The sequence below is a fragment of the Coloeus monedula genome, assembly GCF_965178545.1.
Source record: "Coloeus monedula genome assembly, chromosome: 5".
Taxonomy (NCBI): domain Eukaryota; kingdom Metazoa; phylum Chordata; class Aves; order Passeriformes; family Corvidae; genus Coloeus; species Coloeus monedula.
Genome location: NC_138785.1, coordinates 27,747,621 through 27,771,496, shown reverse-complemented (window position 1 = coordinate 27,771,496; position 23,876 = coordinate 27,747,621). Strand labels below are relative to the sequence as shown.

The window sequence follows — 23,876 nt, the reverse complement described above, 5'->3', positions numbered from 1 at the left end:
GTAACTTACCTGCGGTGTAGGAGCAGCAAATAGGATGGCTTGTGCCTGCCTTGGAGAAGAGGAGCATAAATTGATGGAGAAGCAGTGGAAAGTGATGTGTTGCTGTCTTCATCAGAGCCCCAGCACTGCAGCCCAGAGCAGCAGTGTCTGAACGTTGCACTGCAGTGGTCCTGGCCAGAAAAGCTCAGTCTGTGGTTTGCAAATCCTTTGTTTCCTACAGCTGGGAGCGCTGGCACAGAAGCACTGCCTTTTACACTTCAGCTGCCTTTCTAAAAAAAAAGTGTAAGAAGGGGGAGCAGGAGCAGCAACAAATCTGTGCTGTCTGTTCTTGGTGGTGTATTTCTGTGAAATACACTTGTTCTCAGCATAAAGTGAGCATTTAACTTTTTATAATGGCTGTAGGTGAACAGAACTTTGTTTTCTGAGCAAATACACTCAGTGTCATTTCTTTATGAGAATCTGTTTTAAAGAGATTAGCTACTGGAGGAAGGGAGTATTTGATATTCCAGGAGGAGCAGAAAGAGAGATCAGGGGAATCTTTGCAGAGTTCCCCTGTAACATTGGTTGGTAGGACTGAGATGGGTCCCAGTGTCTGTCTGATAACATTTCTTAATTAAGTGCAGAGATCAGATATAGAACAGAATAAACCCGAAACAACTTCTTAGTTCAGGTTTTCCCTGTTCTTGCTGTTTATGGCAGCATAAATCCATTGGTTCAGTTGGGAGCAGTTCAGCTATCAGCAGTGTGTTCCTAGTAAATGGTGCTACAAAGAACCTCTAAAGCCAGTTTAACTGGCTGGTGGGCTCCAGCTGGTCTGTGTTGCTGCAAATGTCACCAAAGAACCCATAATCTAGCTGGCCCTATCTAGCTTTTCCCTATATGGGGAAAAGGCATCGCATGGTTGCAGTCTCTTTGTGCCTGTTCTCTGTGCTAGTATTTCAATTAAAAGCCCTCAAAGGTTCAGAGAGCTGCATTACAGTAAAGCTGGAATTGCAAGTTTCTGTCTGTAAAACCAAGATCCACAAGATTTCTATTGACTTTTATTACAGCATTTGATCTTGAAGTTAGAACTCATTTTTCTTAATGTTGTTACAAAGTTTTATTGGTGCTATCCCCAGCTGACAAGAGTTCCATAGAAGTTTGTAGCATTTGCTAATGGCTGTAAGAATAGTTGCATTCAAAATCTGTATCTTACAAATAGATTTTTTTTTTTAATAAGGATGGTGTCCTGTTCTTAGCTGAAAGATTTCTGTCATTTCTGAAAACAGTTTTAGAAGGTGTTGTCATTTTGAGAAAAAAACCCTGTTACTCTTGGATGCACTTGAGAAATGTCAAATACCATTCTGTGTAGAGAAAAAAATTGACTGCACTTCTGTGAGTTGTACTTCAGGAGTTTGATTCTTAAATGCTTGCTTCTACAAATGAAAGCACTCTGCAATCCAGTGGAGACCCAGATGATGAAACTGTTTAGACTAAGTACCTTAAAATTAAGATAGCTTGGAGAAAGGATTATGATGGTTTTGAGGAAGTACAGACTCACAGAAAGACTTGAAAGGGTGTTGTCTTTTTGGTCGTTGAGATGGCTGAAACAGGCTGAATGAGGAGGTGTAAAGAAATATGTACTTACTGTGCCACGGAAAATACAATGTTCAGCGGGAGGTGGGGAAAGAGGACAATATTTAGGAAAAACTAAAATGCTAAGAGCATCCGCGTGAAAAGTCAAATCCAACCTACAGTATCTTCTGTGTATGACACTTAAGTCTCCTGTGTGGGATGTGTCTGGTTTTTAGGCTTATCCACAAAGTTCAGTTCTGTTTTGAGATATGTTTGTTGATTGTATTATGGAGTGCTTACTCTGCTTATAACTAGGAACAAATAGGTATATGTAGTTAATTAACAAGGAGCAAAGATTTTAACTATTGTTCAGCCATAAAGCATGATGGCTTTTTGACAGGCATGTTAGTCACACACTGGAACCTGTATTTTAGCTGTATTTTAGCAACATACCATTAGCATTCATTGATTGAAAGGCAAATCTTCAAACACTCCTTTCCTGGAATTGGTGCTACAGCTTGGTGATCAAGAGTTGGCCTTTAGTGCTGTAATCTGACAATCGTTTCAAGGCTTTGCTGCAAAAAAAATGTGATCCCTTCATCCCCCCTCTTCCCCCCACTGCCTTCTCTCTGGTGTTTGTAAAAGTGTTTTTGCAGCTGTGTAGAGAATCAGATTGGGGAACTGATCCAGGTTAAAGCAGATACATTGTTGTCTGCTTAATTTTAATCTAGATCTGTTCCCTGATCCAACTGACTGCTTATCTGCATGAATGTTTTGCCAACAGAGGGCTAAGGTGAAATACAGTGTGGAAGTTGGAATCAGTGACTGGATATGGGAGTGGGTAAGATACTTTCCCATTCCCCAAGTTGGAGTGAGATGCTTTCATGGGAAAAGTGGGTAAATTTGAATTTGGTTTTAAGTGAATACTTGCTGTGCAGTCCTTAGCTGTGGTTGCTGGTGGTTTTCCTGTGGACATCAGGTGTTTTGAGGTCTTACAGCTTTTTTCTCTTTGCTGGCTGCTTCTTCAGAGTAGAGCTTCTTTGTACAGTGTCAGACAGTTTGGGTGGTCTTTTTCTAGAAAAACTTTATCTTAAAGTTACTTGAATGAAGCTAATGGAAAAGAAGATCCCACCATCACTTTTGGGATTCACTTTGCAATCAGCTTCTGAAGGAGGAGAGCAGAAGTTGTAACACCTTGAACCTCTGCAACCAGTTTGATAACAATCACAAAATTTATACCACAATGATCTAGGGGATAGAACCTCATACAGTGAGGTAGCTCTGGTAGTTCAAAAAATCCCTCCAAAGCAAACCATATTTTTTCAGTCCAGATTATCTGCCTCTACACTGTTAATTCCCACCTCTGTGTGTGTCTGTGTGCACACGCACACACTTGAGCCTAAGCCTGACTGAATTTTTTAAATTATCAGAAAATTTTGGGGCAGTTCACAGAAGGTTTATGTTAAAAGCTACCCTGACAAAGTACCCAATTTAGTCTCAGACGATGAACTTGGGCTGGGAGGGGAGGTTCATTACCCCTGTTTTATTTGAGTTCCTATTAACTGTATGAGTAAAACTCTTATAGCATTTTAATAATATGGTATAATAGTGAGTGTACTTCTCTGTAGAATTCCTGGCTTGGATTGCATGAAGTCTTGCATGACAATGATGAAAGTATCTGCTCAAGAAAAACACTGTAGTTTCTGTCTAAACTTTCAAAAGCAAAGCCTTCATGTTGTTGTGACATTTTCCACTTGTAAAGTGTAATATTTTGGGAATGAACATTTTTATAGATGAAAAATCCATGTATTTGTATACCTGTCTGCCCACATAAACTGAAGAAGAGGCCATCTTTTATGACTCAAAAAAGAGTTTGAACTATGTTTGAACAAGTGTAGTTAGCTAAATTCTGTCTCTCCTAGATGTTAAAATGTCTGTATGTGATCAATTCTGTAAATTCTATTGTAAATGAAAAAAAATCTTCTCAAGGTATGATGGGGAATTCCTTTCTAACCATTCACACATCTCATGTATTTTCTTGGGGAGCCTTTTGGTAGAATAACGTGTCATTTTACACTGTTAATGAGGCAAAAAGCCTGTTCTTTGGCATGTATTTGCATAAATTAGCCTGAATTATTAGGGGAAACATAAGGAGAAAACATAGGTGTACCAGTTTTCAAATTGTCAGAGCAACTTAGATGAAAATTTGGGCCAGCAAAGAAGAGGTTATCGCTTAATGTTTGCAATGCGTCTATGTTCAGTTAAAAAAAAAGGGATATAATCAGAAACTTTAGCTTTGTGTTAGAATTTTCAGATATTCCTGCATGGATGCATACACATGTGCTCAGCCCTTTTTTCTCAAGGTATTTTTAAAATTTGTTTATTACATTTCTGAGTAAATGTGCACTCTTCAGGTGTCATAGCATGTCAGATATAATGGTGGGGGGCTTTAATTTGAGATGTTTTGTTAAATGAAGACCATAAAGTGTTTCTGTATTGAGTTGCATGCATTTCAGAGAAGCACAGTAACCAATAACAAATAACCTGTTAAAATAGGCATGGCCCACTGGTAGGCATAGGCCAAACCTGGCCCAAGGACAGTTTTGATTCCCAGCATGACAGAAGTAGACTTGTCTCTTGTGGATTGTGCTGAGAGATGAGGCAGTGATCTAAAATTTGAGTAGAGAAAGCTTAATCTGTTACCTCCCACCTCTTCCCTTGGGGCTCAGTCAGCCACCTTGTTCCTCGGGGATTTGGGGTCTGACACAAGAGTAAGGTGGTTCTGGGCTGAAAGTACACTCAGGAACAAAAAAGACCGGTTTTGGCTGCAGGAGAAACTGGACATATGCCTTTCAGCATACTGCTGTCCATTCACAACTTCACGGTTCTTGGTGTGCTAGGATGGAAACGTAACATTTCCTTGACTTTTGACTTCATCACTCAGGCTATAGCTTGTTATCATAGACTAGGCTGGAAGAGAAAAACTCCAGCTGCCCTTGTGCTCTTCTCCCCAGGTTTTGGTTGCTGCTCTGACAGGTGTGTTTCATAACTGCTTTGCACAAGTGTTAGTCAAGATACTGACAAAGTGCTGTAAATGACCCTGTGTTACAGGAGATGGGCAAGAAATATCATTGGGGGAAATACATCCGTTTAATTTGATTTAGGTATACATGAGATGGAAAGCAGCAACTCTCTGCAAGGGTGGCAAATACATGAACTGTGTACTCAGATAATGCCCTTGTCATGTACTGTTTCAGGGAGGTCCATTTGGCCTGCAGGCACGTATCTTAGAGGTTTGGCATCTGATTTCAAGGCATCAAGTACTTGTAATCAAGTGTTTGATATTTGATAACATTATGCTGTTTAGTGAATTGTGTTTGCTCTGTGCATGCGGCGTTGGTATTGACTGTTAAACATACTTTATGAAAACTCTGAATCACTTTAATGTTAAAGAATTTCATATTTGCATTTCATATCTGTATTTTTAAGCTTTTATTAAATAAATCTATAGTAAGTCTGAGCATCTGAAATACACCTATTTCTTTATAACTGACCTCTGATTGATGTTAACATCAGCTTCCTCCTCTTAATGTCTCTCTCCTTGCCTGCAGGTGAAGGTATTGCACAATCAGCTTGTTCTGTTCCACAATGCCATTGCAGCGTACTTTGCTGGCAATCAAAAGCAGCTTGAACAGACACTTAAACAGTTCCACATCAAATTGAAAACTCCTGGAGCAGATGCCCCGTCCTGGCTTGAAGAACAGTAATCAGATCATAGAAGAGGACCCAATGTTAACCTAAAAATCTTTAAATCTGAGAATAATTAAGGGTTGGGGTTGAAGCACTGTTGTAGTGATTCTTGAATGGACAGCTTTAAATTTTTCCCCCTTTTATAATACTGTAAAATTGAATTTGATAGGAAAGTGGGTGACTTTAAGGTAACCAAATGTAATTTCTGTAATTTCAAGTATAGAGCACTCCTTTTGTATGTAAAGGTTGGTGGTTATTTCTGTAACTGGGATGGGGGAGGGAAAAAGGGAGGGGAAACAAAACTATTATAGATTTGCACTGACAAATAATACTTGTGATTTCTGGTCATTTTGGTGGCTAGTCAAAATATTTCCAAATGGAGGTTTACATTATTTGTACCAACATCTGGTATTTTATAGATGAATATAGAAAACATCTTTAGTAATTTTCATATGACTTTTAGAGAAGGAGAAAGTTAAAACAATATTTTGCAGATGAATAATACAAGGCCTATATGTGATATCTGCATATAAGGCAACAATAGCAGATGGCTCATTGACAAGTGGAATTGCAGCAAATGCCTTTTTAAAAAATATACCTTTCCATCAAAGGGTTACAAAAAACCAAACAAAAAACACTAAAGCAAGAATCACTGTCAGTCTGAGGCTTCTGAGCACACGTTTTTGCTTTGCACCAAGTGGTTTGCTGAGTGAGGCCAACCATGAAATGTACTAATTTCAGTTAAAATGTTTATTTGTCTATGAAACAAATACCGTACTAGCCTTAAATCACAGGTATGTGCCTTTTTATAAGATAATATTTTCCACCAGTGTACATAATCTAAGAACCCTTTCATGTAATAGTTTGTCAGTTCCCAACAAGGGGAAGAGGACTGTGTAAATGCTGTGTCATTGTACACTTAGAGCAAGTTAAAGCTTAGTTAAACTTCATGGACAGGTATGATTTTGAAAGATAATCGGGCCAGTATGTTTTTCTGTTTAATTGAAAAGCATACTTCAGTAATGGGAGTAAAATGGAGAACACATTTTTAATTTCTTCATAATTTGTGTAGTCCTTAAATGTAAAATTATATGTCAATTTTATCATAGACATTTTAAATTCAGTATATTGGAGTCCTCATTTGCACATGTTACGTTGCTTTATGTTATATTAAGTAAAATGAAATACTTCAAATATGTTATTTACAATGGTGTGGATTGTATGATTTATGTACTGTACGTTCAAACACCTTTCAGCTGACATTCTTAAAGTTTTCAGTGCTTAAAACAACTGTAATGTAACTGTAAATCAAACTTTTTAATCATTCCTCATTAAATTCTTGGCCTGACAGAGCCTTCTTTATGTTTTTGTTCTGTCAGAATCTCTTGTAATAGCTCAGTTACGTTCCCTAGAATGTATATCCTATGTGAATTTTGTATTCATATTAAACGTGTTTGCAGTCAAACTTTGTTGAATTCTGATGGTTAAAAGTAGAAGGGAGCTTCTGCAGTGAAAGCTTAGTCTTGTTTTTGTGAGTTGTCACCCCTGACCAAGAATATCTCATAAAGCAGTGCTAGGTGGTGATGCTGATTTAATAATGTGCAAGTTCAACTGGAAACTAAATCCATAGTGAAACAAATCTTCCAGTATATGCGGTTCTTGACTTGGACTTTTAAAGGAAATGAAATTTCATTTACAATTCTTACAAAGCCATTGACTTCTACTGTCTCTGAATCCTGGCACACGTGCAGTATGATGGTGCAAGGAAAAGGAGCTGTGTGACTGTAGGGTTGAGCCAGGAAATGCATTATTGCAGGGGTGAAGAATCAAACCCACTGACCACAACTGAAGTACCAGCTTTCAGACCACTGCAGGAAAAGGGTACATAAGGAACATGTGCTCTTGGTTTCTGCCTCAGATTCACAGGTCTCCTGCCTGTATTGCTGCTCAGAAGGAACTCATCTGTCAAAAATGGTAGGAGTGAACTCGAATCTGCAGTTGCCTTATGAAAAACTGACCCATGTGGCATTGTGTAACCCTCAAACTTTTGCAATGGCTTAAAACTGCTGGAGTCTCTTCACCTGGAAGAAAAGGTTGGACCAAAGAGATTACTTGCTAAAACCTGTCTGTGTATTGTTTAGTATCAGGGGGAAGGAAGAATTATTTTCATTTTGCTCAGCAAAGCAGTTGTTCTGATGGATGGCCTCGGTGAGGAGGGTTCTCTGTTCTGCTGGTCAATAGGTTATTAAACTGATAGTAGCCTGTTGTAGTACTAGAACTTTCTTTGTCACAACTCAAATATATGTGCTTATGAAATAATTGAAGCTCATATCTTACACTTAAAATTAGCTTTTTAGATCTAACCAAATTTAGAAACTTGTATCAAGAGATTGTAAGAGAAAAGACACTTCCAGCGTTTCCAATGGGAAGTAATTATGGGTGTCAGGCTTTCTGATGCTTGCAAGAAAGCCTTATAGATATCTTAAGGTTGTAATATAGCCTTTATCTAGGTGGACAGTTGTGAGGATGGGGGTGCTTTTGTTGTTTTTAGAGGAGTCCATATCCACCTAGGAAAGACTTGTCTGTGAAAGGTTTCATCTCTGTTAAGAAATTGTTGCATTAATGCTTACGGTGTTTTGTGAGGTTTCTTAGGATGAAGAATTCAAAGCAATAACATTTTCAGATACACTGTTGTAGCTGCTGTACCAAACACCTGGAGAGCTGTTTTGATTCTCAGTGACCATACTATAAGTTATCTGTACTCCTGGCTTGTTTAAAAATTGTTGCTCCTGTTATTTTGTTCATCTGAATTCTACAAACAGTTTTTTTGCTCTAAAAATGCTCTTTGGCCTACTTCATGCTTTGACAAGTCCCTAACAGACAACCTTTCTGGTTACAAAATGTATCTGTATTTTTATTTGGAAAGAGATCTATACGAGCAGAGTACAGTAACACAGCAGCATCATTAAAGTAACAGCTCTTTGTTCAATCCTCAGTCAACTGGTTCTCCCAGAAACCTTATCTCTAGTCTGTCTGTCCTTTCAAAAATGATCAAAGTAATGTAAAAGGAAAGCTAAATGTTGCCCTCAACTCCATTTTGAACTGAATGGGGGGCATATTTGGTTTTTATGCTTTGCTTATCTGCTCTTGTTCCTTGTTGTGGTGTTACAAGAAGTGTAAGGTATTGTAATCATTTAGCATTCCTGATCTGCAGTTATCTTTAGGTTTGGTTTTGATTTTTTTTAGTCTAGTTATCTTTTCCATGTTCCTTGCTTGGTTTAAGGGTGGTACTTGTCACGAAAATTTTCATATTAGTCATGAATCTTTTAATATTTTGTGGCAGCTCCAACCCTAAACTTATCCAACTACTGGTAGCTAAGTTGTGTCAAACTGAAAGGTGTTTCTTTTTATTAGAAGATCTATACAGGATTTGACTGTTGCTTGGTTTATATTTCTCTCACTTCTTATTACCTAGCCTTGTCAGTCACTTTTTGACATCTTTATGTTCTTTCCATAAAAAAGTGCTCTGGTGTTAAAGCTAGGGACACATAGGAAACAAGAGTTCTCTGTCTGTGACAGCACTCTTGTTCACCTCTCTACATCTATTTTCACCAAGGTCCTTCCTCTTCATTTCCTTGAGTGTTCTGTGGAAACCAAATGGCCAGGGAGACAAAGGGTGTTTAAATGTTTTTATCATCATGGCAATAGTTTGAAGTGAGTGAAGGAAGTAACTTACCTGCGGTGTAGGAGCAGCAAATAGGATGGCTTGTGCCTGCCTTGGAGAAGAGGAGCATAAATTGATGGAGAAGCAGTGGAAAGTGATGTGTTGCTGTCTTCATCAGAGCCCCAGCACTGCAGCCCAGAGCAGCAGTGTCTGAACGTTGCACTGCAGTGGTCCTGGCCAGAAAAGCTCAGTCTGTGGTTTGCAAATCCTTTGTTTCCTACAGCTGGGAGCGCTGGCACAGAAGCACTGCCTTTTACACTTCAGCTGCCTTTCTAAAAAAAAAGTGTAAGAAGGGGGAGCAGGAGCAGCAACAAATCTGTGCTGTCTGTTCTTGGTGGTGTATTTCTGTGAAATACACTTGTTCTCAGCATAAAGTGAGCATTTAACTTTTTATAATGGCTGTAGGTGAACAGAACTTTGTTTTCTGAGCAAATACACTCAGTGTCATTTCTTTATGAGAATCTGTTTTAAAGAGATTAGCTACTGGAGGAAGGGAGTATTTGATATTCCAGGAGGAGCAGAAAGAGAGATCAGGGGAATCTTTGCAGAGTTCCCCTGTAACATTGGTTGGTAGGACTGAGATGGGTCCCAGTGTCTGTCTGATAACATTTCTTAATTAAGTGCAGAGATCAGATATAGAACAGAATAAACCCGAAACAACTTCTTAGTTCAGGTTTTCCCTGTTCTTGCTGTTTATGGCAGCATAAATCCATTGGTTCAGTTGGGAGCAGTTCAGCTATCAGCAGTGTGTTCCTGGTACTTAACAAATGGTGTGTCTTACTGTGCTAATTAAATAATTATACATCTTGCTGCCTTTTAAAGAATACTAAGGGCTGTAAATTCAAGCACTTAAGAGTTAAATAATGCTAACAACAAGTGTTGCCTGTTCAGTTTTGATTTACATTTCTTACATATGCGTATGCATCATGCTAGTTTTATGTGATGGTGGTAATTAATTGCAGGGTTTTTTGTTTTGAGAGTTTAACTAACAGAGTGCTTAATTTTGAAACCAAATATAACTTGGTTTTAATGTGATAGGAGTGTCACAATTAACTTTCTCTCCTACCTTTGTCCAAACTCTGTAGAATTGAGGGCTTGTAATGAAGATGATGACACCTTTTTTTCAGGTGGTATAAATTGCTTTATTTCCATTAGATCTGTTCAGTCATTAAATTTGTGTTCAGCCTAAAGACTTAGATGCTCTTTGTGGTCTGAAGAAAAGCAGAATTTACAAAAGACAAGGTGGGTTTTTTTCTTCTCATAAGAAAAAAAGCCTTTAAAAAAGTAGTAATCTTGCAAACTGTTTTGAGCATTTCATTAACTAGAAATATTAAAAAATTTACAATATGATTTGGTTTTGTAGTATACCAACTCATCTAAATGCTATCTGTTCTAGGGAGGTGCATTTGTTGTTTATTATAGGTGGGGCTGCTTGATCTACCTATTATTAAAGTTGCCTAATGCTTCCTACTGTAAAGACCTGTTTTCAGTTGTTTATAACTCCAGTTAATTTTAGCCATGTGGGCAAAATATTTGCCTGTTGAGTGTTACATGTTTAGGTGAAAAAAAATAAGCTAAAAACTTAAAATTAATTTGCTAACATGTTTTGGAAAAGTTTGGGGAGAACAAACCCACAGGGTGAGGAAAAGTGAAGAGTTTAACTTCACATCCGGACTGGCTCCCAGGTTCTCTGCTGTCCTGTTTGGGTTCTGACTTTTTAAATACAATGCCATTATGCAAGTTTCTTGTTTGGCTTGCTCTTTCCGTCTTTTCGAGCGAGCGTTTGTGCTCATGACTGGCAGCAATGAAAACAAGTCCCTTTGGCTGCAGCACAAGCAGTTACAGTCCAAGCGGCAAAGCGCTTCCTCGCCGATGACCTCAGGGGTGACCTGACACTCTCGAGGAATGTCCATGCTGGCTCAAAGCTGAGCGTGTCCTCCCCAGCTGCTGCTAACCCTGCCAGGCAGAGATGTGTGCTGTGATGGGAATTGCCTTTTACTGCAGTTGAACTCTTTTCACTCAGTGAATTTTCAGCTTAAATGACTGGGTTCTGGCACTGCATTCCTTAAATTTTCCTTTTGTTCTAACATTATTTTTTTAAATTGAGGTGACTCAAGCAGGCTGTCTTGCCAGACCACTAGGTCAGATCTCTGGCTGCAGAACTGTGAGCAGGAATGGTGTAACCTCAGCGACCATGGGCCTGGGCTCCAGGCCTGGGGCCAGAGAAGGCCACCTGGTCTCCCTCTCTTCCTGTGGTTCCTGCCTCCCAACCCCTGAGGCAATAGGACAGGTGAGGCGCTACACACTCAGCTAAGACATGATTTTGTCCCGCTGCTCCTGCCTTCCCATCCCTGGTTTTGCCAAGGTGTTTTCTCTCTCCTGCGCTCAGCTCAAAAGCTCTGGTGGCTTATTGTCTTGGGGTGACAGTAAGCAAGACTGGAAGTGAGGGGGCTTTTTTCCTCCCTCCCTGTCTTCTCAGGAAAGGAAGAGTTTCTGCCTTTGGAATTTGCCTTCTGTAAAAAGGAGAGTTGAGGTGTGTGGGTGAACTATTTACTGACTTGAGTGAAGTTCTTCACCTTTACTCTTCCTGGGAAAATGGGTTTATTTTATAAATAGGATTCAATATCTTGAGAAAGTATTTTAGAACCATTTGCATTTGTTTGCTGTCTTATCAGTAGATGGTACTTTGGCTTTCGGGTATCCACAACTCACGTGCGCTGCTACCTGGAGCGCTGTAACCCAGGGCTGTGATCACATCTTAAATTCGTCTGCACGTCTCTCACACCGTCCGCTTTGGAGACACAAGGGGCCCGTCTTGCCTGCCTGCTTCCCCCGAGCTTGCAGGGCTGAGCCGGCGGGGAGCGTCCGGGTGAGGGATGCGGGATGGACCGAGGGATGCGCTTGCTCGGGAGTACGGGCAGAGGGCGAAAGGCTTCAGCCGTGGAGAGGAGCCCGTTCCCTCCAGCCAGGCGTGCTGCCGGTAGCACCGCTGTCCTGTTTCTATAGAAATAGTTGCTGTGAGTGCGGTGACAGCGTGCGGGCAATGATGGATGGATATGTGGATGGATCAGCTCAGCCGGAGCTGGCTTAGACCCAGTGCCCCCGGAGGCGCCACTGCGCATCTCCGCTCGCAGCGGCGGAGGCACCGGCGCTGGGTCCGGGTCGCTCTCCTCCCGCACGGGCGTTTCGGTGGCGCGGGCCGGGCAGGGTAGATCGGAGCCCCACTGCCCCGCGGCCGGGCCGCTGCGGGCTCCGCCGCCGTCACCGTCACCTGCCGCGGCCCCGCCCGGCCGCGCCTGCGCTGCCCCGCCCCGCGCTCGGCGGCGCGGCCGGCCCGGGCGCGATGGGAGGAGGCGGCGGCGGCACCGGACCGGACTGCGCCGCGTGCTCCCGCGGGCGCGGAGGTGAGCGGGGGGCGCGGGGAGCGCCGGGCCGGGCGGGGGCTCCGCGCTGCCGGGGGCGCGGCCGGGCAGCGCAGGGGGGTTGCAGTCCGCTTGCGGGGGTCCTTCGCCGCCTTCCCGGGGTGGCGGAGGGGGGAGCGCTCCCGGGGAGACGGGCTCCCCCGAGTCCGGCCGGCCCCTGCCACGGCGGGAGAGCCGCTGCCGCCGCTCCTCTCGCACGGCGGGGCGGGCGCTGTCCCGGACGGCGCCGGCTTTCTCCGGCGGACCGAGCGCTGCCCCCGCCACGTCCTGTGAGGGACGGCGGGGTCGGGCCGCTCCCGCCGAGCCCGAGGGCGCGTATCGGGGCGCCGGGGTCCGGCGGGAGCCCGAGGGCAGCGGGCGCGGTGTTACCCCGGGTGCAGCCGAGCCGCCAGCGCCCTCCGCGGTGCCCCCTGGCCTGCGGTGTCGGTGGAAGGGAATTACGGAGCGAGGATCTGCGTCGCGGCCCCTCGGGTGGTCCCGGCGGCAGGGCCCCCACAGGGGCGCGTGGGCACCTCAGCCAGACACCTGCTCCGCGCGGAGAGCACGGCGGTGGGGCTGGGGGCTGCTCCCCTGGAAGCCCTTTCCCTGCGGCGGGGCGAGCGCGGCCCCTGGGGAGCCCGAACAAAAAATAGCCGGAGTGGATCCCCCCGGCCAAGCCCCGTCAGGTCCCTGCCTGGCCCGGGCTGCTGCCCCGCGCGGGTGCCCAGCCCGGGCCGGCTGGCAGGGATGCGGTGCCCTACAGGGCTTTTGTGGGATGCATTGAGTGGGGAAGTGCGAAGTCGCTGTATCGCGTAAGCTGCGTGTTCTTTGTAACCTGCACGTTTTGGCAGGATCAGGGGCTGGTTATCGGCGTTTGCAGCTTCTCTGTCTGCAGTCAGCAACTAGTTGCTCCGTTTGCCTCTTTGGAGGGTTGTTATTGAGACACAGACACCCAAATGCTGTGGTTGGGCTCGGCGTTGTTCTCATGAGAACTTGGAGGGCGCCTGATACAGAAACGTGGGCAGGGGAGAACATAAGGTGTGGGTTAAAGGGAGTCGTGTCTTGCAGCATGAATTATGAAATGCCCTTCAGTGCATCGTGCACTTCACCTGTTAATTTGTGTATGCAAACACAATCTCTGTCCGTCTCAGTGGCAACTGCCTTTTTTGCAAGAAACAAATTACTTTAGAGTGCTTCTCTTCTTACCTGGGGAGAAAGTTGTTCCCACCCTCTAACTTTTAAATTACATTTCCAAGTTAGATTAGCTTGGCTAAAACAATGAATGAGACAAAGAAATAAAATATTTCTGTTATGCCAAATATGGGCACAATTAAAACGTGCAGTAAAGCTGTTACTTTAGAGCTTTGGTGCTTCTCGGGCTGTTTTGGATAACAAACATACAATAATGAGGTATAATTGCGACATCTTAAATGTTTGTTCTTTGGTCCATTTTTTTTCCCCCCTTTAATCCTTTGAAAAGTGTGCAGAGGCTCCTTAGGAGTTAAAATTTTGCTTGGCTTCTATTACGCATCCCAGTCGCAGCTAGTCTTGGTAATCTGTAGTTCACAGTTGGAACGACTGTGTTGTTCCCCACCTCCTCTTGCTGTGCTTCCTGCTCAGAGGCACCTGCTGATACCAGCAAGCAGCCCAGAACCTGTCCTAGCTGCCAGCTTCTCTCCTCTCCCACCCACGGTAATGGTGGGAGCCTCCGCTGGGAGCACCTTCGAGCTGCTTCTCCAGAGAGGCAGCACGAGAAGGGAATTCTGACCAGTCTCCTGGTATCTTTGGAAACTCGAGACCGCCATCCTCTTACAAGCAGGTGACCTCTGTCACCTGGATTGTGCTTATCTGTCAGAAGACAAAGCTGAATGCCAGCCTTTATGCTGTGCCTTTCCTTTCATGCCTTCCTTCCAAATACTGATTCCTCCCCTTTCGTGGTTCTGGCTGACTGTTACCTCATCTAAAGCAGTACAGGGCTCATTGGATTGAAAACAGTTTTTCCTGTTCTATCTGTCTTTACATCTAGGTTGAGATGTTTTCTTCCCCGTGTCTTCTCCACTCCTTTCACTAGGAGTGTCTCTTGTCTAGCTCAGAAGGACTCAGGTCTGAGATCAGTCGTTTTCCACTCTTGTGTATTAGTGCTGGGACTCTGATGATTCATTGCCTGCAACTCTGTTTCATTAGGATTTGATCCTGTTTTTCCTAAAGCGTATGGATTTATTGAAAGTTTCAAAATGAGGTTCTTGAACATTGCCTGGGGCATGGTCGGTCAGTCTGTCTGTCTTTTTTTTTTTTTTTTTTTTTTTTTTTTTTTTTTTGGTGGATGTGTGGGAACCCAAGTTAGAAAATAATAATGTTGAATACTGCTTTGTGATGGTGGAAAACTAGCTAATACATTTTTCATTTTTAAATAAGTAGTAGGGAGGAAAAGTGTTTTTCCTAGTTGAGTATTTCTTTAAATTAATGCAACACTTCATTGCTTTGAATGGTTAATCTCTTTCCACCACCTTGCACCTGCTTTTTTATGCCTCTCTGCTTCTATGATCATGAACTTGGGAGGAGAGGTGTGAACATACAGAGCCCTGTAATAGCACCTGGGTATTAATGCTGACTTAAATTTGAAACACTCTATCCTGATCCACTTTCTTTGTAGCTTCTCTCCTTTTTACCATGCCATTGAAATATTTTCCATCACTCCTGTGATTTAAACTTCATACAGGTTGTTATATATGTTTTCTATTCTTGTAAACACCCGGATAACGTAAGGTGTAAGATTAGAAAATCCGAAGCAGGAGAGAGGAGTTCATTGCTACCTGTGCAAGCTTTTGAGAAGAAAAGGTACAGTGGATGATTTTGTGTTGTTTTCCATTGACTTCAGTGAAGCTGTGAGTGGCTGAGTCCTTGCAGACCAAGAGAGAATTTGCCCTAAGGCTCGTTTCTATGATTTGGATCTGTTTGTTCGTGTACAGTCTAGTGATGGATCTCTGGCAAAAACAGTGAAGTTTTTTCATCACCATTATACAATGTCAAATTGATCTGGGTTGCTATTAGCTCCATGTGAACCCTGCTGAGGAGGCATACCGCTAAGCCAGTGCCAAATTTCTGATTTGATGTTGTTCTTGTGCCAGTGCATTAGTTGAACTTGAGCTTTTTCTGTTGAATTTTCCTGTGACTGCTTTTTGCTCAGGGGCTGTCTGTCTCCTATCTGAGTTTGTATTGTGTGGCATCTTTGAATTTTAAAATTGTTTTTTTGTAAATTCTGTTTTGTTTTTGAGATAGCTTCCAAATTTCCATAAAATCATGAGGTTCCTCATTGGTATGTATTTGAAAAACTTTAATTTGTTTTCTCTGAGACTTTTGAATTGAATCTGTTTCAATAGATTTGGCTTATCAAAATTGTGGGGTTTGTGGAAGTCATGCTCTTATTTGAAGATTTGCTGCTAATAACAGCATTTTTATTTAGAAGGAATCTGTGTAAGAAAAATGCTAAAACCCATTGTGTTTCTTTTAAAGTTGTTTCATGGTAATCTACGGGTAAAAACTCTCCTAATTATTTAAAGCTTTGCATATGTTCAATGCTTAGGATGTATAGGGTCCTGTTTCTACCAGCTTCTCTGTCCATTCTCTCTTGTTATTGAGCTGGCTCTGTTAACCTAGATGCTGAAGTAAATTATAAAGGGCAGCTTAATCAAACTGTGGTCTTTCTTCTCTGAGTGTATTTTGGGAGGTAGTGTAGCCAGACCAGTAATACTGTAAGTTTGTGCTCAGCAAACATAGAGACTTTAGGGGCTACACACTATTTTTTCCCTTATTGACAATCGTATGAAAAATACAAAGGCTAAAAAAGTACTACATTAGCCTAGATGGTTAAATCATCAGCATATTGTTAGGTATTTTAATGCAGTTTGGATTTGAACCATGAATTCAAAGGATTTAAACAGGGTCTGTTTGATCCAGTTAATCCAGTACCATAGTTAGAACTGTGTGCAGTCAGCATTAAAAGCATATCTGAAATTAGCAGTGGAATAATATTTGTTTTAATAATTTGAGATAAATATATTCTCTTACAAAATTGCTCTGAGCTGAGATTAACAGGTAGTTTTGGTACCTACTGTGGGTGATTTAGAGGTATTCTTATTTCTATACGTTCTTGAAATCTAGGCACCTAAAGCTGTTTGAAATCTCGGTGTGGATAAATATTAAACAATTGCCCTGTGAAAGACTTTTGATTCACTAAATTTTCCTTCTGGATTGAGAACTTGATAGCCGTTGTACCTTAGATTTGGTGTCTTTTCAGTGCAAGGGACAATGTCCAGTGTCTGTGATCTGAGTGTCCCTATTGTCCTTTGTTGCAGGTTGTGGAGATGGTACAGTCCCCTCTTGTGCTGCTGCTGCTGCTGGCAGATAGGGTTTGAGAGGGCGTGATCCCAGTGGCTGCTGCGCTGACTGTTCAATGTTTCAAACCCTTCCAAGGAAGTAACACTCTCCTCTTCAGGGAGGCTGTAAAATGCATGTTATGAATTGTCTCTCCTTGGTCAATGATAAAGAAAATGGGGCTATTCCAGTCGCAACGGGATTAATGAGCGAGGATACGACGGCAGCACCTCAACTTTCTCAGCCTGCAGCATCACCGCCCCCTGTGCCATGTCCCCTCACAGGGGCTCCCCCGGCCCCTCCGCTCCCCCCGGGAATGCCGCCCCCACCACCCCCCCCTCCTCCACTGCCTGGCCCCAACATACCTCTGCCTCCACAGCTGGTAAATGGGCACGACAGCCACGGCAAAAAAAAACGAATGCGGAGCTTTTTCTGGAAAACTATCCCTGAAGAGCAAGTCCGTGGTAAAAACAATATCTGGACAATTGCAGCAAGACCACAGTATCAAATTGATACAAAGACAATTGAGGAACTTTTTGGGCAGCAGGAAGAAGCCAAACCCCAGGACTCCCGAAACCGATCTTTAAAGTCTTCGTTTAAAGAGACTAAAGAGGAGGTAAGAATTAAAGTAAAACCTCTTTTTTTACATAATGCTGTAGGAGTTGATGTGAATTCTGCCTCGCCTTTGTCTCTTTCTCTGTCATGTTTCATCCTTACGGCAAATTTGTCTTGATTCAAAGGAGAGGGGAATGATGGGAAGCATAAACTCTTTGTTCTTGGTGGCACATATTTGTTTTTCAAAGACCTAACTGTGTTTTATTATTTTAACTTGCTAAGTGCTGTGATTTGATCACCTGTTAAAATAAATATGAATAAGTGGAGAGAGCTGAAAGCATCTGTATTTACTCATGTTGGATGGCCTGTGAGTTTCCAGTGTGGAACACAATTGTATTGTCTTTTCAGCTCTTCCTCTATGTCTGTGATGCAAACAAGGTGTTGTACATGCAAACATGTACCAGGCAGGAGAGAAGAGGGTCCTATTTGCAAGGGTTAATGCTGTATATGCCCACAGTGTCCTCGAGACATCAGGAAGGGAAGTATGACACCAAGGACATAGAACATAATATAGTGATTAAGAGTACTTGTTATTTGATAATTTTAAAGTTTCCACTTTCATAAGCATGACTTTCATGCTAAGGAAAACTTTATTTCATCTTCCCTGCTTTTTCTGGACATGAAGATAACCTTCCAAGAAGGTCTGAAGATTGCCACTGATTTCTGTTCTGGTGGCGAGGAGTGCTCTGTAATGAGTACTCTCAGGTTCAGACACTCTCCAGGGAACTGATAAGTAGCTTTTCTAGTTCTTAAATCCTCGTTTATAGACAGCCTCTTTGTGACGCCTGAATTGAATTGTCTCAAGTGATCTTTCTCTGAAGTAATTGGAGGGCTGAAATGCAGATTTAATCACTGGTGTGTGTCTGCATACGTGTTAGCTTGTAAACAAAATACGGAGGGCATGAGGCTAAGAGATGTAGCAATGCATCAATTTTTAGTGAGAAAATAGGTACCTGAAGTTGCTGATATCTTGCAGGATTCAGGAGATGTCAAAATAAGATCAGAAGGGACAAGATGAGAAACCAGTGCACTGATAGCATGCATATTGTACATATTAAAATTAAAGATTTAAAAAGGCATGTGTATTGCAGGCTCTGAAACCCTGACATTGGGAAGCAGTAATTGGGGCCATCATCAGAGGTAGTCGTTAACCTCTGCGCTGTTTTCAGGCTATGTTCATCTTTGAATCAGGAGTGTGGTGAGTGGACTTCCTGTGCCATGTGCAGATGTACAGAGCTCCGGCCTCCTGTGTTTCCCCAGAAGCTCCCCCTTTCAGGACTGCTGTGTGATAAAGATCTAGTTCTATTAAATATTACAATAAGTTTCATAAACTGAACGTGGCCCATAGAGTGCAGTAGGTGGGTCAGAGAAAACCCCAGTGTGCTCCAGAACTCAATGCAATGTTAAAGATTAAAATCAGAGGCCTGCAAAACCAGGGATTCTCCAAGATACAATGCCTTGGAAACAAAACCCTGCCTTGCTAAAAGTTACTGGTTTTGTTTGTCTGTCTGGATGTTTGTTTGTCTGATCTGGTGGTGCAGTGCATTTGCCCTGCTTGATGCCTGTGCACACCGGTTCAGGGCTCCCACGGTGACTTTGCACGTGGCAGGTGATGAGGCAACAGGACTTGCCTCTGAGTGATGCCCCTTGAGTGACAAAACTCACTTAGCTCGCTCGCTAAGCTTTGTCAAGCATGCTGCAGCAGTGTGTCAGACAGTGGTGAGCAATTTCTGGTGTGTTAATGGACTTTGCAGTCCTATCTGCTTAGGGAGGAGGGAAGGAGATAATCCTTCCCTCCTCATATGCTATGTGTTATTGGAAGTGCAGAAGTACAGATGCGCAGCAGCTCATGTGCTTAACCCTGCTGCAGGCATGGTTCAGCAAGGGGCTGGAGATCGGAGGCCCAGGCCTTGTTTGTGACTCCTGCCACTGGTGCTGTCTGCTGCCAGCACTTGTTTTAATGTGGGATGGTTATCCTCAGCTCGCTCTGGTAAAATCTACAGAGGCTGACAGGAGCTGGGGGCAGGCTGAGGTGTGCAGAATCAGTGTGACCTTGTGGAGAGCGTGTTAGTGTGGGGCTGAGGGAGCTCTAGTTCTGTTTGTGGCCATGTTGCTGGCCAGCAGGGGCAGGTGGACAAGACATTTTGAGTTTCAGGTACCTCTGTTCCTTTTGTGTAAAACACGGTTGATTTTAGACAGTGCTTTATGGTCTAGCAATGAAAACTGTTCTTTGAGGTAATGGAATTAGCCTAGCTGGCATAGTATATCAGCAATGAATTTTCAAGATAACTTCAAGTGCATAAACTCAACTTTTGCTTAGATCCAAATCTGAAAAAAATAGCACATGTCTGAATTGCTGTGCAGAAGTGCATGGCCAGAGAGTCACTATGGGGTCCCTCTTGGTGCAACGGTGAAGTTTCCATGGAAGTGGTGAAGAGTTACTCTACAGCCAGTGTTGAGGGCATTGCCCCAGAGACTGTGGAGGAGATTTGGGGTTTCATACCTTTGCCAGAGATCGCTGTTGATTATGAAATCATGAGCAGTTTTGGTAAAAGTTCTACACATGTACGGCTTACAAGACTGCATGTCCTTCTAATTCCTCACTTGACAGTGATTTATACAGGGAATTTAGATGTAACATCATCGTTATAACAGAAGTCCCTTTTGACGTTTGAGTCAAACTCCTACAGCAAATGCTTTCCTTTTTGTAAACAAGCCCTCACCAAGCCCTTAGGAGATTAATTAACATGTTTCCTTCACTAAAGGCTTAATTTGCCCTATGGTTCCATGTAATTTGAGGCTCTGAAAAATAGGGGGTGCAAGATTAAGTTTACACACCAATTTACTTTCCCCATCCTTCAGTGGTGTCCCAGTGTGGCACAACATACACTCACCCAGGCTGTCATCAGCCTGGCAGCGGAGTGGGCAGAACAGCTTCTGGTTAGCCAGGGGAATTAGTCTTGCTTTCTCCTCCAAACTGTGTCTTTGCTCCTGTCTCTCACCTCACCCTATCTGTCTGCTGGCTCTGGACAGATATTGGATAATATAATACAGATACTGCACCCTCTGTAAACATACTTAAGCAGCTCAGCAGAGTGCTGTGAGGTTCTTAGTTTGTTTTCTGCTGCAGTAGTCTTCTGCTCTTTGGGTGAGTTTTGATGACTTTGTGAAAGGGTGCAGTGAATTCAAGAACCTGTGAAGGGGATAGCGAGAACAGAGAGAAGGAAGATGGAAGAAGTGAACAGAATCTCTCTTGTCCCCTCCCCTAGATATGCCCTCTCTCTGTTTTCCCTGTGCTGGCTCAGATGCTCATTCCACTTTCTTGAGAGCTGATTCAACCTGTTAATCCAGTGAAGAACTAACAGCAAGAACCAGATGAGATGAGTGCCAGTACCTGCCTAAGAGAGAGAGCAGGCTGGGAACGTGACAAGGGAGGATGACACGGAGTGGGACAGCGCTTTAGTAAGCTGCTAGGTTCGCTCTGCTGCACCGTGACTCCAGGCATGGAGTGATGGGTAGTGTGTTGTAATGTGAAGTGGAAGTTGAAACAGGAAGTTATTTATATCCTCCCTAAACTTCAGCACCAAACCTGAGCCACCAGGCTGTTCCACGCTTGCTGTAATTTGTAAACTGTATCCCACCTTGTGAGCCCCCGTTGTTCTTATGCGAAGAAAGCATACAATGTTTTGTTTTATTGATCTGTTAAAGTAAATCCACTTCATCATGTTTCTGTTCTTCATTGATGATTTCATGGCAAGAAACTTCTGTTCCATTTCTCCAGTCACTACAAAGTCAGTTTTGATGTGGGTCTTTTTGTGTCTCCCTGGACACTCCTCTGAATCTTTTGCATTGATTACAAATTTGTGTTGGGGTTCAGGAGTAGATATCCTCTTACCATCAACACAGCTTCACCGTGGTATTCAGGCTAATTTTCCCCTTCTCATAGTGCCTTGAAAACTGAATATGTCTGTGGTGGATTAACATTTGTCAAACTGAGGCCTGTTATTGTGTGATCTGTGCCCACTGCAGATTTTGGAAATGTGCTGGGTTGAATACTCTGGTGATGAAAAGCAGATTAATGAGTAAATTGCTGTCCTTGGTTTAAAGATTGCACTGTTTATAAAGCAGAGGTGGCAAGTGTCTGACCTGTGATGCTTTGTGTTGGATAGCAAAGTGCAGGTGTGGACATGGTGGAAAGTATCAGAGAGAATTGCAGTATTTCCAGTTTCAGAGAGTAGAAGATGAGAATGGAGAAAGCTCTCATGAATTTATCTAAAGTAAATCATAAGAAACCATATGAGAGGTTTTTTTTGCTGTAGAGAATCCCAGTGAGACTAGGAATGCCTGTTCTCAATTCTCAGTTACAGTCCAGTGTAACTTTTTGAGTCAGGAAGTCTGGGGGTATTACTGGTGGACAGCACTTCAAAGCCTCTTTGGGTGGTGAACAGAGCCCTGAAACGTGCAGTGCCGGCAGCAGTGTGTGAGCAGAAGACAGGAAAAGACTGAGCAGAATTTAGAAAAAGCTGCGGTAATGTTTAAAGGGTAAAAAGGAACAGCAGACACTGCTCTGCATGAGCGAAATCAAATGAAATCTCAGTGGAGAAGAGTAGACATTGTGAACAGATGTTCAGGCTGAGGTTATGAATCTAATATGTAACTGAATGTGAGATGGAAGATCGTGTATTTGTGTGCAAGGAGTAGGAACTTGTATTTATGGAGTGTCTGCCAGGTTCCCCTTTTCTCCTCCTTGTGCTCCCATCCGGAAACTCCTCGAAGGTAGTTACATAATGACAGCATTTTCAAACACTTTAGATAAGCTTGAAGTAGACACCAAGCAAAGAGTGACCAAAAACTGAGCCTTGTTCTGGTTGTGTACTTAAACAAGAAATCAGGGGAGAAATAGAGTACAGTCATATACAGAGCAAGAAGTGTGTGTAAAATCCTGGTACTTGAGAACAGCTATGACATTTTAATGTTGTGCTGATAAGACAAATGCAGCTGTGTATGTTCCCGTCTGTTGTTTTCTTCAAGGGGAGATGTTAAAAAAAAAAAATTCTGTAATTTGTTTGAAGTTGTACTGTAAATCTGAGTTGTGCCATGGAAAACAGAGGTTTACTCAGCTGACAATCAGTCTTCTTGTAGCAGTTACTGACTGTGATTTAAAAAATGTGCACAAGATTAACTCTGAGTATGCTTAAATACCCCAAACAAACCAAAAGCCAAATGATGGTAAAGCTTATAGGCTTAAAGTAGTACAGAGAAATCAGAGAATTAGGGGTGACCGGAGCAACTGGAGACTGGAGCTACAGTTAGAGAGGTCAGTGAGAGGTCCCTGCAGTAAAACATTTGAAAAAGATTAGATACTGCAGGGGGAGAGATAGTTGAACCTGTCCTGTGTTAAGGGGCTTTTCCTTAATGATCTGTTGGGGGCCTCTCAGCTCTTAAGATAAGAGGAGAATAAACCACAATCTGTCCCCTTATCTCTGCATATGCTAAAACTGAAGGTCTTCAGGCTACCAATCATCTAATTAAAACTAATATGCTGATATTTCCTGTGTTTTCTAGTCTTTGCTGTTTTCAGATGAGAGGAAATTCCAGGATTTCAGAAAACTTTTCGATATGACTCACTATTTCAGGAGAGGTGTATGTTGAGGGTAGCCCATTAATCATACCTTTATTTTCACTGTCACCAGCTGACTGCAGGCTAATTCAATTTCGTGACAATGCCAATGTTGCATTTATATATCTACTTCTAATCTGGGCACTGTTACAAAGGTCAAAATGCCTTTCCAGTTGTCAAAACCACAAACAGCATGCGAGTCCAAGAGTAGTCTTGAACATCTATATGTACTGAGCTCTTTTATTGTAGCAGTCAGGTGGAACTGTTAAGGTGAAACAATTCTCTTGTCCTTGTAAATCTCATGACTTTTGTAGCTGTTATCACTAGAATAGCTGTGGTAGAATTTTAACCTTAAGGACACAATTTGCTGAAACAGGGCAAGCCTCTCAGGTTTAAACTTGTATGCTGGTACAGGAAGAAAAACTAGTATAAAAGAGGCACTTTTATTTAAAAATTTTTTACAAAATTAGGGGAGAATATTGCAGGGTGTTTTGTTTGGTTTTTTCCCCTTCTGCCTAATCCTCAGAATTGTACATGTAAGATGATACAGCAAACCAACTTTGAAATACAAAGCTGGGAGAGACTGTTATTTTATTATGGATTTCTGTTTGCTTCTAGGTAAAGCTAACAGTTTTGAGCATCATCTGTTTCAGGGTTTGATTCAAGATTGACTTACTTATCTTCCCCTGAATCAGTGTGGCTGTTAGTTGGCATGAATTAAATCAATAATGCACCTGACCTCTGCTTAGAAATCCCATCCTCACATTTGTCAGAAAACCTCTGAATTTACATGGGTTTGAAGTGCGGTGGGTGTTCACTAATCTTGGGGCCTTCAAAT

General features: G+C 42.7%; 2 protein-coding genes across 5 annotated transcripts in view; both read left to right on the top strand.

Moving 5' to 3' along the window:
• Positions 1–5,552, top strand: part of ARFIP1 (ARF interacting protein 1) — a gene marked incomplete at its 5' end in the record, with an annotated part of 40,106 nt that extends 34,554 nt beyond the window's left edge. For all 4 annotated transcript variants that reach the window (XM_082281488.1, XM_082281487.1, XM_082281486.1 and 1 more), the window contains one exon: positions 5,166–5,552. In XM_082281488.1, coding sequence (XP_082137614.1) covers positions 5,166–5,321 — 156 coding nt within the window. In that variant the 3' untranslated portion in view covers positions 5,322–5,552. The remainder of the gene's footprint in view (positions 1–5,165) is intronic.
• Positions 5,553–16,936: 11,384 nt separating this feature from the next.
• The window catches only part of FHDC1 (FH2 domain containing 1), a gene marked incomplete at both ends in the record, with an annotated part of 30,398 nt that continues 23,458 nt past the window's right edge, over positions 16,937–23,876 (top strand). The window contains one exon of the mRNA XM_082281512.1: positions 16,937–17,419. Within this exon, the coding sequence (XP_082137638.1) occupies positions 16,937–17,419 (483 nt within the window). The remainder of the gene's footprint in view (positions 17,420–23,876) is intronic.